Source organism: Carassius gibelio, chromosome B20 (assembly GCF_023724105.1).
Source record: "Carassius gibelio isolate Cgi1373 ecotype wild population from Czech Republic chromosome B20, carGib1.2-hapl.c, whole genome shotgun sequence".
Taxonomy (NCBI): Eukaryota; Metazoa; Chordata; class Actinopteri; order Cypriniformes; family Cyprinidae; genus Carassius; species Carassius gibelio.
Window position 1 is genome coordinate 15578353 of NC_068415.1, and position 16239 is coordinate 15594591.

The 16239-nt window shown below is 36.6% G+C and overlaps 1 protein-coding gene across 3 annotated transcripts in view; it reads right to left on the reverse strand.

The window, feature by feature from the left end:
• Nucleotides 1–12368, reverse strand: part of LOC127983692 (estrogen receptor beta-1-like) — a 17458-nt gene extending 5090 nt beyond the window's left edge. Inside the window, exons 1-8 of one of the 3 annotated variants that reach the window (XM_052585915.1) lie at nucleotides 12165–12368; nucleotides 9220–9370; nucleotides 5883–6385; nucleotides 5635–5801; nucleotides 4761–4877; nucleotides 3702–4025; nucleotides 1345–1483; nucleotides 42–175 (exon numbers count right to left, since the gene is read on the reverse strand). In XM_052585915.1, coding sequence (XP_052441875.1) covers nucleotides 42–175; nucleotides 1345–1483; nucleotides 3702–4025; nucleotides 4761–4877; nucleotides 5635–5801; nucleotides 5883–6283 — 1282 coding nt within the window. In that variant the 5' untranslated portion in view covers nucleotides 6284–6385; nucleotides 9220–9370; nucleotides 12165–12368. Of the gene's footprint in view, nucleotides 1–41; nucleotides 176–1344; nucleotides 1484–3701; nucleotides 4026–4760; nucleotides 4878–5634; nucleotides 5802–5882; nucleotides 6482–9219; nucleotides 9371–12164 lie in introns of all 3 variants that reach the window. The other 2 variants (XM_052585917.1, XM_052585916.1) reach the window with 2 other exon arrangements.
• Nucleotides 12369–16239: the final 3871 nt, after the last annotated feature.

A 16239-nucleotide genomic window follows, 5' to 3' on the forward strand; every position in this document is an offset into this window, starting at 1 on the left:
TACGCACATTTCATCAAACTTTTAATGAGAAGAACACTCACTGGAGTTGAGCAGGATCATGGCTTTGAGACACACATACTCCTCTCTCTGTAACTTCAGTTCTCTGAACCTGGACGTGGCTGCCAGCAGCATATCAAAGATCTCCACAAACCCCTGCACACAGCTGCCTTCGTCCCTGACAAACACAAAGACATTTAACACTCTCGCAAATCAGCATCACACCATCAGAAACCCAGGACCAGGCCTCACTCTCAAATCTGGCACCTACTGAAAATACGAATGGTGAAGTCTATATAAAAGTTTGACTGAAAATCAGAGTACTTCTCCTCTCTTAGACGCTGAGAGGTGCTACAGGCGTGAATGAGACTGGAAACGGCACTAAAACTTGATGGAACAAAGATAAGGTTACTTCCAATTAGCTTTGAACAAGACTTAGTCACAAGCCAAACGCCATTGTACTTCATTACTGTAAGTATTATTTTGGGGAATTTGTTGAATAATACGGAGAGTCATTAGTGTTAGCTGTTGTTAGAGAGCAGGCATGTTCAGTTTTCTTTTTTGGCACTTTTTTTGATGTTGACAAGCAGCACACAGTTAAACTCAGGGATCCAGTTGGCTATGAATGCCTTATCCGAAATGCAGCCAATGAAAATAGAGTAAATGTCTGGCAGCATATCAGATGGTGAGCATATTTACAGCCCACCCATGACTGGAATGGAAGTGTAGCCCAGCATAAAGCAGTCTGGAGCATCTGTAACCCTGGCCCATTCATTTTCTCACATTACAACACTGGTACACAGCATGTTAGACGGTACAAAGAGCAGCGGAGTAGAAGGGGTCTGATAAAACACAAGCCATGGCAGAATCACTTCCTGTCTTCCCACAGCTCTCTTATTCCCACCACACAGAGCTGTACACATCTGGCCAAACTGCTGATTTGGTTTCACAGCTGTATTCCTAAGATATTATGCTATATTCTACACAAACACAACTGTTATGAATACATAGTTCATTATACCAAGCTTTTGCAGTGTTAGAAGCCACGTTATAATTTTATATTACATTATAAAAACAAGAATATTTTAAAACTGCAGTATGGTTGGCATGTTTATTTTAAATAAGCATGGCTTAATGGCTTTCAACCTTGAAGTGACAAGAGGGTTAACTAAAGCCTCAGAATGTTACTAGCATGTGATCAGTGACTTAAATCGCCGGTCTCTTATACAATACTGGCACACCGAACAAACTAACAAACAAAAAATATTCAAACCACAGAGAGATGGATGTGCCTGTTCATAAATTAGGCAATGGGAAGGATAAATGCAATTAACTGACACTAGTTACCTGCTGAGACTGAGGTCTGGGGAGAAGATGAGCTTTCCAGGGTGATTAACGGACCGCCACATCAGTCCCAGCATCAGGACCTCTAACCAGCAGCACTCCAACAAATGGACCTGGTCAAAAAGACTGAGCTCCACAAAACCTGCAGTGAGAAATGAGCGCTTGCTATTAACTCCATACACATCCGAAAACTGTTTTGTACAAGACGCTCATCCCTGGGGATCTAAAATAACTTGAAAAGAAGGGTCTGATGGAAAGTTTGCTCATATTCTCAGAATAAACAAACTGTTCATGTTCAGAATCAGAACAGGATGATTCACTAATAAAAGCCTCTTCCATCTCAAAATCCAAGTATTAATTAGAATGATAAATTAGCCAAGAAAACAGAAAACATCAAATACATTAAAATAAATTTAGAGGAAAAGGCCTATACGGTTGTTTCATTGCAGATTTCAGGCTGCTAAATGGTAAATCATATGCTGCATACATGTGTGTGCATGTGTGTGTTAAACATTAAGTTAAATATTACATCTATTTATTCCATTGCAACAAAAGATCAATATTAAGATATTTTTTACAGAACTATAAAGTGAATTAGCATAATTGGCCACATATAGGTGCATTTAAAACATTTAGTATACAATTGAAAAGGTCTTTATTTTTAGTAATTTAATAAAAGAAAACTGTCATATATTTTAGATTCATTGCATACAAACTGAAATATTTCACGAGTTTTTTTGTTTAAATTCTGATGGTTACGACTGACAGCTTTAGGAAAATTAATGAATTTTTGAAATGTAAATATTTAATTTTGAGCTTGATTATTTTGATTAATTTTGAGTATAAATACTATAAATACTCTTAGGCTAGTTTAAAACATGCAACCACAATTATGGGAAAGACTACTGACTGGACAGCTGTCCAGAAGACAATCATCAACACCCTCCAGAAGGAGGGTAAGCCACAGAAGGTCACAGCTGAAAGGGCTGGCTGTTGTATCAAAAAATATATTCATAGAAAGTTGACTGGAAGGAAAAAGTGTGGTAGAAAAAAGTGCACAAGCAACAGGGATGATCACAGCCTTGGGAAGATTGTCAAGAAAAGCCGATTAAAGAACTTGGGAGAGCTTCACAAGGAGTGGACTGAAGCCGGAGTCAGCAAGCTCAGACGTCTTCAGGAAAGGGCTACAGCTGTCACATTCCTAGAACCAAGCCACTCCTGAACCAGAACCTGCCTGACGTCCAGTGTGAAGTTTCTGAAGTCTGTGATGATTTGGGTGCTGTGACGTCTGCTGGTGTTGGTCCATTGTGTTTTATCAAGTGCAATGTCAATGCAGCCATCCACCAGGAGATTTTGGAGCACTTTATGCTTCACTCTGCTGATGAGCTTTATGAAGATGCTGATTTCATTTTGCAGCAGGACTTTAGCACCTGCCCACAGTGCCAAAACCACTTCCAAGTGGTTCGATGACCATTATGTTACTGTGCTTGATTTGCCAGCCAACATACCTGACCTGAACCTCACAGAAAATCTATGGGGTATTGTGAAGAGGAAGATAAGTAACATCTGACAAACAATACAGAGGAGCTTAAGGCCTGGGCTTCAATCATGCCTCAGCAAATCCACAGGCTAATCGCCTTCATGCCACGCCGCATTGAAGCAGTAATTCATACAAAAAGAGCTCCAACCAAGTATTGAGTGCATAATTACTTGTGCAAGATCAAGACTTGTGCAAGTGCAAGATCTCCTGCTTTGGATATCTTGAACATTTGTGTTTTGTAAATCTTTTTTTTTTTTTTGAGTGATCTTTGAGAAAATATTCAAATGTTTTGAGATACTGAATTTTTTATTTTCCTAAGCTGTAAGTCATCAACATCCGAATTAAAACAAAAAACTCTTGATATATTTCAGTTTGTGTGCAATGAACCTAGTTCAAGAAAGTTTTCCTTTTTGAATGAAATTACAAAAAATAAAGACCTTTTCCATTATATTAATTTTTTTTGAGATGCACCTGTATTCCCTCAGGAATTTCTAATGTGCTTTTTAGAATAGTGAGTTTTGATTGATGTTGTGTAATAATTGTAAATTAATCCTTAATTCAGAAGATGAGAAATTCTCTTCAAGTTATGTACAGTAAACACCATTCCTTACTGTACTCATAAATCGAAAAAATGCTATTCTAAAAACCCATGAGAAATTCCAGGGGGAATCCATAGTGAATCAGCTTTGTGGGTTTGGTCTACAAATGGACGATATGACTGACAAGCTCTTGTCCATATGGATTCACAGTTATTAAGTAACACACAGAGCTATTGTTATAACTGAATGTTTTCTTCTTATGAATCTGGTTATACATTCACCTGGGATCTTCTTGGCCCAGCTGATCATGTGAACGAGCTCTTTGTCAGCCAGGTTGGTCAGTGACATCATGACGTTGGCCTCAGTGAACGGCTTCTTCACGTCATTCATGAGGTAAATCTCGGGTGGCTCTGCATCCATGATTCGAGCGATTAGTTCCTCAGGGCTCAACGCTATGCTAGCCACCTTAATTCCACCGAGGGGACGTGGGACACTTTTGATTTCTTGGGATCTTGGGCCACATGTTCTCATCCTGCCAGAGAATCGCGCCAATCGCTTCTGCTGTGCTCCTCTTTGTTGGTAGCTGCCACGATCTCGGCGTAACCCTGTGGAAAAAAATCCATGTAACTGCACAATTCACTTCATCCTTCTCCATGCGGGTTTACAGGATTATACTCAAATTCATTATTAATAATACATTCATTCATGTGAATGTGTTGGACAAAGAGCCAAACCAAAATTAGTTTGAACAGAAAGCAAAGCTTGTTTACAAAACTGTGTATTTGATATGACATTTAATACAGAGCTCAAAGCAACCATATCAACCAATGATATGAGAGTATATCACTTTCTCTTCTAACCTTGAAGCAAAGCTGTGAAAGTATACTGCCCTAAAACAACTATTACAAGACCGGATGAGGATAGATGGTAACAGTCTCCACAGCAACACAGACTGTTTTTTTGGAGGAACAAGCCATCCAAGATCCCACACAGCTCAAAAGACAACATGCAAGACCGTCTTGCTAAAATACATGTGAATTATTAATATGTGAAATCTTGCAACTTTTGTATGATGAGTCATTTATCTGGGATGTTTTGGTGCAGACTTTATCCAGCATCTATAAATAATCAGGGCTGTGTGACATTATCATTAAAATGCTGACGCATGTCAAAATTTCACGGCATGATAGCTCGTTAATTGGGACATTTATTGGGACATAAAATCCAAAGTCCATGGCTTTGGACAAAATTCCGCAGTAATCTCAGATGAAGTATTTGGTAACTGTGTGGGTGTAGAAAGGGTGTTGATAGGGAGGTAATGGAAAACGAAAGAATCCCACCACATTTCATCATTCCAACTTCATAACATTTTCGCAGACGGCAGGCCTGGCAGCTTTTGCGGCGGTTCTTGTCGATGGTGCACTGGTTGGTGGCAGGGCAGATGTAGTCATTGTGTCCTGAGAAAATGAATCAGATGTTCCTTATTATCCACTGATCATTTGCAGGCAAACAAGTCTGTTACTATGTATATGAACTGTTTCACAGACTGGCCTTACAGAGCCATTAAATTAGCACAGCTATCCACAACATTCACTGTCCGGAACAATGAAGAAAATAATAGTTTAGAATCATTAGAATCAATTATTCCAGAGTAAAATGACCATTTCTGAAGGATAATGTGGCTGTCAAGGCATCTTTATACACTGTAAAGATGGCTGATAATGGTGAAATACATGCAAGGAAGACAAGACTGTTGATTCAACATCCAATCACTTATTGAAGTTCAATGTAAAAATCTCAAATGCAAATTTATGATGACATCTTGACCCATGGCTCTCAGTCACATTTTGAATGCTGAAAATTTGATCAATGTTAGTAGGAGATTTCAACCTTTAATCTTACATTTTAGAGTAGGAATGGAAAGTATGTCATTATTATTTACCCAAACTGATAATGTTATTGTGTATAACATTGGCATGCTAATTTCCCTATTTTTACATTTCGATTACCCATCATCAACAAAATGCACACTTAATATTTAAAAAATTGCTTTTAGTGTTTTATTATGTATTCATTTAGACTAATTGAATTTTAAGATTAGCCATTTATTGATTATAGGTCATAACATGAAAATGATTATCGAATGATCAATTTCAGTGCATCCCTAATAATAAGCACGCAACAAAGCACAGGAGTAATTTCAGAGAACAATACCTTGTATACTTCTCTTGAAGAAGGCTTTGCATCCTTCACATGACCACACGCCATAATGATACCCAGAGGCATAATCGCTACAGACAGCGCAGTAGTGCATGTCAGCTTTACCTCTCAAAGAGACAGGAGTCTCCTCTGCAGCTGCAGCCCTCTTCACCAGAGGTTTGCTATAGAGGAAAGCAGACACATGCATCTGAGCCAGTATTTAGTAATTGTCTGAAATAAAACACAATTGAGTTTCCACATACCAGTTTTCCTCTTCGCTGTGATCATGTGGTGTAAGTTCTGTCCAACTCCCACCAGTTGGATGGCTTTGTTGTAATCGAGTCTGTTGCTGATGCAATGCAATTGAGGAAACGTGGTTATGAGGTGGCCAAAAGAGGGAGGGGCTTAACGACTGCCGCACTGATTGGCAGTCGGACAGAGGCGATGCGCCGTAACCCAGCAGAGCGGGACTGTAGAAGGGCAGAGTGGTGAAGTCATGGCCGAGGTCTGTGTAAGGTGATGGGATGCAGATGGGGTGGCTCTCCACCAACAGAGATGAAGAAGAGGAGTTAAAGGCAGGAGAGAGGACATGACCTCCCACCCTGCTGGAGTCCACTTCCTGCAGCTGAAGTAGAGGACTGTCTTCCTCGGGATACACAGACATGGTGAAGGCAGAGGAGTTTAATGCTGTCGCATCATCAACAGGGAACTGATGATGTAAGTCATGTTGATCTCCTCAGTCATCGATACTGAAACCTGATGCAGCCTAGTGCACAATCGACAGGAAGCCTTTCATTCACAGTGGGAAATTAACAGGAAAAATCCATTCTGTATCTCTTCCAGAGAGAAGTTATAAGCAACTCTATTGAGGAAAAGCACATTCAAATAATCACAAATAAAATGCCCTACTGGAAATAAATGCATTAAGAGGATCAAACTGCTTGCAAACAAAAGCACCTTACCAGCAACTTTTAAATAAATGATCAAATATGATATAGTAAGTCTAGAAAAATATTTCCAACTTCAAACGCATGTCAAAATGTCAAAGACTGTGGTGATCAAGACTTTTAAAACAGTACATTTCAATATCTGTATATAATCCTTATTTTTGTAAACTAGTTTTTATGCAAAAAGTGTAATATTTTAGAAAGTTATATTTAGGGGTCCTTAGCATCAGAAAACTTCTGCATTAGAAGATATAGGCTCATAGATGTTGCCACTGTTTAGTCATATACTCAAACCTTTCATATCATATCCGTGACTATATTGTGCATTTTAGCAGAGTCAGAATGCAGTATTTACCAATCAGACTAGAACTGTAAGAAGTTTGAAGTCAAAGTTTTCATAGCTTTCTTATCCTAAGCAAGGCTGCATTTTTATTTAAATATAGAGTTAAAAAAGCAATATTGTAAAATATGAAATAAATTTACAATTAATTATTTCTGATGTAATTACTTAATTATCTATGTTAATGTAATTTATTTCTGTGATGGAAAAGCTAGTGTTAAGCGTTTAGTGTAACAAGATCCTCCAGAAATCTTTCTGATATACTGATTTGGTCGGTGATAAGAAACATTTCTTATTGTTAACAGTGCTTAATATTTTTTGTGAATACACTGTCAATAAGTTTCAGTATTGTGACTTTTGGTCAATTTAATGCATTCTTAAAAGTATTTACTTTTGGAAAAATACTGTAAGAAAAAACAAGTATCGTTGTGTTAATAATTACTGGCAAGTCATCCAAAGTGCAGGCTTGGTGACCAGATTCAATTTGGGAGGACTAAATTATCACAAAAAATTACAATGATTTCAATCAAACCCCACTTAATATATATTTGTCTAATTAATCTTATTCTTTAGCAAAAAAACGCATACGCATAAAATGTGTTCATAATGATCTGTATACACATTATACACAACATTTACATTAAAGTGCATTTGGCAAATGCTTCATCTAGGGCAGTGGTTCCCAAACTGGGGTGCGTGCACCCCTAGTGGTGCGCAGACTGACCACCAGGGGTGCGCAAGAGAATGTTTGTAATGGCGGGGAAAAAGATCGCTCTTTATTATTTTTATGTATTTAACTGAGGTAAACTTTACATGCAAAGGTTTTATTAAGAAATAAAATTTCACATTTCACATTACACACTACATTACTGTATAAATTACAATTGATATAATTTCATTTTTCTTAAGAAGAAATTAACAGCCGTTATCTGAATAAATATATGTTGCTGCTAAACTCACTCCTGTAGATTACCCTAATAATCATAATCATAAGCACGCACCAGACTGTATATTTTTGTGGCGACTTTGAATGGCGCTCAGCTTCATGTTTTTAATGCGGCCTGTTTTTGAACAGTTACTTTTAAAATAGCCTGTCTTAAGCTGCAGCAATATGTTTCATTAATTTTTGTGTCGTGTTTTTGCACTTTCATCTGAGTGAACGCTTCTACAGCAAATGCATCCTGCGCACTCATATGCACCGAATATTGCCAAAGATGATGTATTAATAAGCTAAAATTGCTAATGAGTTTTGAAGTCAGCAAAAAGCAGCGTCACACACAGGCTAATCATGAGCGATCATGTTTACATTAACAGTCATCGCTGTCCCTTCAGAAAACTTGTGCACATCTCTAGTCCTCCTAGCTGTTGCTGTAATGTTCAAATATAACAATTAATTTCAAATAACCCAATAAATTCATTAAATAATTATTATTATTTGGATTTAAGACAAGTCTGGGGCTGTCCTAAATTTAAGAAGATTATCTTCAACAATCTTAAGAAAAGATAAGAATATATTCTTAAGATGAATTTTTTTGGGAATACAACATATCCTTAAGTTTTTTCCAAAATTAAAAAATAAGAAAATGGAAGTTGAGAAGAAATTTCTTCTTAAGAATGTTTTGTGAATCCAGGTTAAAAACGGGCTTTAAAGAAATTAAATATTTAGCCTATATGTATATATCATATATATTTAATGTATATGATCTGTGTGCAAACATGCAGCCCCATCCATCTCACAAAAAAAGGAAGTGATCTTTTATTATTATTATGTTTTCTAATTTACAGTGAATATTTGTATTTAGTTATTGCAATTAAAAATGTAAAATCTAACCGGAGTAAGGTGTTGGGGGTGCTTGACAGGTGCCAAACACTAGAAAGGGGTGCATGCTGAAAAAAGTTTGGGAACCACTGATCTAGGGTGAATTACATTGTATTTGATTATAGATTTTAATTTCTGAACTGAACCCATGGCCTCGACATTGCTAATGCCATGTCCCTAGAGGACTTCTCAAAGCTGGTCTCACTACAATTCAATAGCAGATAATTGATTGAAACTATTAGTTGGTGGACACTGAAAATCAGCTGCGTCTTGCATATCTGCCTATTTTAGGTCAATTTGATCAACTTTTAGCCTGTTGCGTACAACTGAAGCTAAGTTGCATTCGAAAAGGCCTAAAGATCTGCCTCAGGAACCTTTACATTTCTCTTACATAGAATATCCATAAAAATGAATCGAGACATGAAGACACATTTGTATTTCTTTCAGCCCTTTGCAGTGCTGTTAGTTCTTAGAAGTCTGAAAGTGAATCTTACCTGCACAGTGTTGTAGACTGTACTTGCGAGAGGCAGTTTGCCACACTGTCTCTCCGGACTGACAACGGTGAGTCAGCCGAGGACTTTTGAACCCTTGCTTTAGAGAAGACAGGCAACTGGCCAAAACATACCCCGCACAGAACACAAGTACCTGCAAAATGACAGAAAGAGAAAAGTACTGTATGATGCTATGTTGTGAACTTCAAGCATGTTATTTCATATAAAATGGTAAAATAATTATTTGCATGTACTATTTTTATAAAAAAAACCTAACATATTATTTGTTGTTGTTGTTGCAATTATTATCATTTAGAATGTTTTAATTAGTGACATAACGATTTCAAATTATATCCTTCTTTGCACAGCACACACTGTAAAAATATCATTTTTACAGAAAAGACTATATAATTATACAATAATGGTTAACTGGTTAAATGCAAGTTACCGTAGTCCATATGATGAAAACTGTAAAATGTTTAACATTACATAATACATAATGATTTCATAATAATTTTACCGTAAAATAAGTACAATGTATGTTTTTAAATGTAAAACTATGCATTGCTATTTAATTTATGCAAAAAAATAAGTAAATATTTACATAGATTTGTTTATTTTATATTTTTATTATCATTAATGCACATTGGGATGATTTGTTTTACATATTTTGTTAATGAATGTTTATTAAAATAATTTTGGTATCATCATGATATTTTGTCTTTACACGTATGATCTATATACAAGTATTGGCCATGTTTTATGGACAGTCCACTTACTTCCCACCATTTCGATAACGGGGAAACTATTCTTCCCATTAAAAGCCCAGTAGCCTCAACCCCTCTCACTGCTATAATTCTTCTGAGAGGAGGCTATAGACGAAGATAGAACAGAAGACAGAGAGGACAGACTAATACTGCATGGATCAACTCACTCCTGACAGTCTTGTATGATGTATGCTCTTGAGGCAAAAGAGTGCCCGGCCACCGGCCAGCAGTGCATACCAAAAATAAAAGCCCAAGGCCGTGGTGTGATCTCCCCTCTCACTCCCTTCTCTTGCGGGAAACGGATAAGGGAGAGAAGGAGAGAAGGAAACCATGCCCTGTGCAGGAGTTGTGGGAACAAGAGAGTAGATCACCATTGAGCGTGATGCTTACACTTCAGACTATGAACCTTCTAATACTATAGTGCATGTTAAAAAGCAGTACTATAGTTTATACAGCAGAGGTCTAATGCTGTTTCATGCATTCAGAGTTATTTACACTGTTAAAGAGTTGGATTCTCATGCTAAGCATGGCCAAAATTTCAAAACACGATTTTGACGTATAACAGAATTTTTTGTGCCAAATACACACTTCTGGGTTTCTTACAAGTTTCTGAAAAACTAATTTCCTATCATTGCTCTTTATTACATAATGAATGTGGAACTCCTTATATGGGCATTCCTCCCAGAAGAGCGCGCCCATGCACAGACATCAACCAGAGAAAAAGCTAGAGTGCGCCCATCAACAAGCTTCATTCAGCAGCGCTACACAGGACACACTCGGGAAGATTGTCTCCAAAGAAGTGTGTTTTTCTTTGAAAGGGAGAGATAACTTTGTTCAGCTTTCCGAATAACCCAGCATTATGCAAACAGTGAATGCAGTTTGTTTTTTGGGGCAGCAAAGGAGTTTCGTAAGTGTATTTGTGATGAACGTTTTATAAACAAGTCTCAGTTCGATGCTAGATTTGCAAATCGTTTGATACTATAAAGATGGAGCGGCCCCAGCTATAAACTGGGAACTGCAGTTTACTGCACACAGTAAGTAAAACTGCATCCAATGTCTGTTTTGTTGGCATTCAAAGTGCTTGTCACTCTTTAGCTCCGCCCACAACACGCCTCCAGGAGCTCGGCTGTTTCTGGAGAGAATCTGAAAGCTGAATTTTTATTTTATAAATATGATAAAACTAAAGCTTTTTTGGAGATATGAAGGGTGCAGTACTACTTTAGATACTCAAGATTAACATGAGATTGGGAGAAACTATGTGTGTTTGGTCAACTTTAACAACAGCAGGTCATAGGTTTGATTCCCAGGGAATGCAAGGACTTGAATAAACTGAATGCAATTTGGATAAAATAATCTACCAAATACATTAATGGTTAACACAATATGTTATATTTAAGAATGTTTTATGCAGAATGACGAGAATCTCACTTTATCTACAATAACATAACCTACATTTATTAGACTACAGTCACTGTGCAAAATGCTGTTGGAGGTCATTTTTGTGCATTCCTTATTTCTTCAGTACATGATACTATTATCTATTATCGTATTATCGAAATCTAAACTATATGTATTACTGTACTAATAGACAGACTTGAATCTCCGTCACAAATTAAAAACTACACACAGCAGCTGACCTGTAAAACAGATTAAAGTGGCCCATTCATTGAACCATAACCAAACTATTTTATATGATTTCTAGCAGATTTCTGTGCTGTTATTTTCTATTAAATTGTAATAAATATAGGCCAACTACATTTTGCAACTTAATGATCACTGAGAGTAGTTTTATTTTTTTCAAAATAAATAAATAAATAAAATTGCTGAGTAAAATAACTGTGAAATAGAAAAATATAGATACACAGTACATAGCTAATTATCAGCACTATTTTAGTGGTTTGTTTCAAATTGAAGAAAAATATCGGTTTCAACGCTTGGGTCTCAGAGAGCTAAAACTTTCATCCTCATGGCTCGTAGTGCCGCTTAAAAGTGAGTGAATAAAATATTCTGCATTCTTTCATTAATTAACCCGCTTGCGTCATTTTATAGTGAATTCTGCAAGCATCCTGTAAGAAAACACACGCGCAGAATAAAACACTGCAATGCGATTGATAAAGGACGAAAATTACTACAAAAGGAGCCGCATTACTACAAACGGGAGATGCAAGACAGTGAACCTACCTGTTGCAATCGATGTTTAGCTGATCAACAGATGGTCCCCTGTGTGGCTTGATTTCTGAGTTGAAAACAAATCCCAAAAAGAATTTTATTGCTTGATTTGATCGCTGTTAAAGCCTGTGTAATAGGGAAATGGCCAGTGTTTTGATACATGTTAAAGTGTGCTCTGCTCCGTCTGACTCTGGACGCTCGTACTTAGCCTGTTTGAGAGTCCGTGCGTCACTGACCACACCCGCCTGAATCACCTCCTCCTCCTGACCCAACATCTGCTCACTGTGCTCTGTAAGCTATCCTGATCATTGTGTGGTTGCTTTCTACATTTTACAGCTGGATTATTCATGTTTTGCAATTGGCCTATATATATATATATATATATATATATATATATATATATATATATATATATATATATATATATATAATAAAATAAATAAATAAACAAATAAATAATGCTTGTTAAGTCGTTTAAAGAAAATAGGCTACTTATATCAGTCTTTTAGAAATATGTTCTGGCCAAACACAGGCAATGAAACGTAATTAACTTTAGGCTACCTTGATTATTTATATGATACCAAAAAAGAAAAAGAAAAGCAGTTTAACAATATGTATTTTAATCAAACTGCACAGTATATACACACAAACATCACAGAGCAGAGGTAATTCAATAAATTGCTTATGTTTGCAAAGAATATATCTCCTCCAAAAATGATGTCCTGTCCTGGAGGATTATGGCAGTGGTTATCAAACCTGTCCTGGAGTACCCCCAGCCCTGCACATTTTGTGCGGCTCCCTCAACTATCACACCTGATTCACAGCATCAGCTCATTAGTGGAGACTTCAAGACCTGAAGTGGGTGTCAGATATAGGGAGACATACAAAATGTGCAGTGCTGGGGGTACTTCATGGAGAGGTTTAAGAACCACTGGATTATGGCATTATTAACTTTTAGTTAAAAGGATAGTGCTAAAAAAAAAGAAGAAGTATGAATTGATAGTGAGGAATAAAAATCACGAAACACCTGGGTATTACTTTTTATTTTGTCGGTTTTCATGTTTCATGAAGCCTATAGATTTCACACATCTGCAAAGGTGAAAATATTCATGTCACCCCTAATTTCTATCATTTTGAGTGTAATATTTTAAGTACATTAAAACAGGGACATAAATAATAGTGACATTAAAATTTAATGCAGACTCATTGAAAACAATTTTCTTCAAATGTATTATAGTCTGCTTCATTTATAAGCACCATCCCACAGATTATACAGAAATTAGAATGAGTTCTCATTTTGTGGCACTATGAAAAGTAGGCTGCAATGAACACGAACACTTAAAATTACTTGAAAAATTACAGTAAAAGGTTTTTTATAATTTTTTATTTTTTAATTGTAGAGCATTTTATTGAAAACGTCACAGCTGGTCTTCTGCTTTCATAAATTCTGACCTTACTGCTGCTAGGTTAGTTATTAACAGGCCAACTTTATGCAAGTGCACGCTGAGAATAATGACTCACAACACATTAATTCAAGACAAAATTAACAGCACAGGCATTGTGTGCATCCTGTTTTTATTTACACATTCACTGGTCATAATTATTTTATAAAACTAAACTAAATAAAAATGTATTAAAATAATAATAAATCACACACAACTTTCATTTTCCCTTTTGTAACTCATCAAATACACCAGCACAAGCAATCCTGTGTGATTTAGGCTGTGGTGAGGCAAACCACTGGAGTTAGACTAAACCAAGTAACAACTGTCAAAACTAATACACTGAGGATATGAAGAATGTGCAATTTCAGCACAATTTACGAATGTTTCATCCAATAAGCCTGTCATTTCATTTGTGTAACTGAAGTGAAATCATTTCTTTTTATTTATATATATATATATATATATATATATATATATATATATATATATATATATATATATATATATATATATATATATATATATATATATATATATATGGTTTAACCAAAAAACAATATGGGAAAAAAAGCGGCACAAACGGAAAACAAACAACACATAACAAATAATTTAATTGAAGAAGAGCGACTGATGTTGTTGGCCTATTTACAGTTATAGTTTTTGGACTGCAGGGAATGGTAGTGCATGGTGGTAAATTGTGCACTTTAACAAGGGCTTACAATGCACTGTAATGGCTCTGTAAATGTGGCAAGGTAGGGTCGTCGCCACTGGAGACCTGAGCTTTAAGCAGAAGCAGAGATGAAATGCTTTTCTCCTACTTTCTCTGTGCACCTGCATTCAGGATGTCAGATAAGCAGTCATGTGTCCTGCTGAGATGATTGCCCCTGTTACTTCTGCATCTCACAAACCCCTGCTCTTAGAGGTCTGGAAGTAGCCTACATGTCTGGTGATTGCAGCTACCTTGCCAGCACAGAAGAATAACGTATTTGTTGGGTACCAAATTTGGAATAATCATGACTTAACTGGCCACCTGACTGGTTTAGACATGCCTTTTACAGTTCCAGTTTTGCAACACGGATGTAAACTATAGCGCTGTAAACTTCTATAGAGGCAAATGGTAAGGCCATGGCAAATTATAATTTTTGCATTCTTATTTGCTATAACAAAAAATTACTTTCCATGACTTTCCACAAGAGGAAAAAAACTCAGAAAATGATCACATCAGTCACAAATAATAATAATAATTACATTTACTGTATACAGTGCTTTTCTAGGCATTCAAAACGCTTTAGATTGTGAGGGGGGATCTCATCCACCACCAGTGTGCAAGCATCCTCCAGATTATTGGTGGAGAGGAGATCAAGTAATAAAGCCAATCAAGAGAAAAAGAGGTCACATTTACTTTCACTAATGTAGTAGATTTTGACTATTTACAACAGAAATGTATTTGTTTGTTTTATGGAATTCCTTACGCTGGCAAAATAATGCAATATATATATATATATATATATATATATATATATATATATATATATATATATTAGTGTGTGTGTGTGTGTGTGTGTGCGTGTGCGTGTGTGTGTGTGTATGTGTGTTAGAAATATTATTTGTTCAAAAAAACCTGTAGAAATATTGTGAAATATTATTATAATTGAAAATATGTTTTTATTTGAATGTAATTTCAAATGTAACTTATTCCTGTGATGGCAAAGAGGAGTCATTGCAGTCTTCAGTGTCACATGGAGACCTGGATAAGGGTCAATGTCTTTCCCCTGGTGAAGTAGCTGAGCTGCGCCGCACCACAGATCTCGCTCTTTGTGCCACCAAACAGACATTACTGCCATTGGCAGATCTATGGGCACATCTGTGGACGAACTTGGCCGACATGGGGACAAAAGATGGGGGCTTTCTCCTTGATTCGCCAGTTTCTCCTTCTGAGATTTTAGGCAGTTCCATCAAGACGTTTGTCGAGAAGTTCAAGGAGGTGAAGGCTGCTTTTAAAGGGTTAGTTCACCCAAAAATCAAAATTATGTCATTAATAACTCACCCTCATGTCGTTCCAACCCCGTAAGACCTCTGTTTATCTTCGGAACACAGTTAAAGATATTTTAGATTTAGTCACAGAGCTCTCAGTCCCTCCATTGAAACTGTGTGTACGGTACACTGTCCATGTCCAGAAAGGAAAGAAAAACATCATCAAAGTATAGTCCATGTGACATCAGAGGGTCAGTCAGAATTTTTTGAAGCATCGAACAAACATTTTGGTCCAAAAATAGCAAAAACTTTGACTTTATTCAGCATTGTCTTCTCTTCCGTGTCTGTTGTGAGAGAGTTCAAAACAAAGCAGTTTGTGATATCCGGTTTGCGAATGAATCATTAGATGTAACCAGATCTTTTTGAACCAGTTCACCAAATCGAACTGAATTATTTTAAACGGTTCACGTCTCCAATACACATTAATCCACAAATGACTTAAAGGGATAGTTCACCCAAAAATCTAAATTATTTCATTAATAACTCACTCTCATGTCGTTCCAACCCCGTAAGACCTCTGTTTATCTTTAGAACAGAGTTTAAGATATTTTAGATTTAGTCCGAGAGCTCTCAGTCCCTCCATTGAAACTGTGTGTACGGTCTACTGT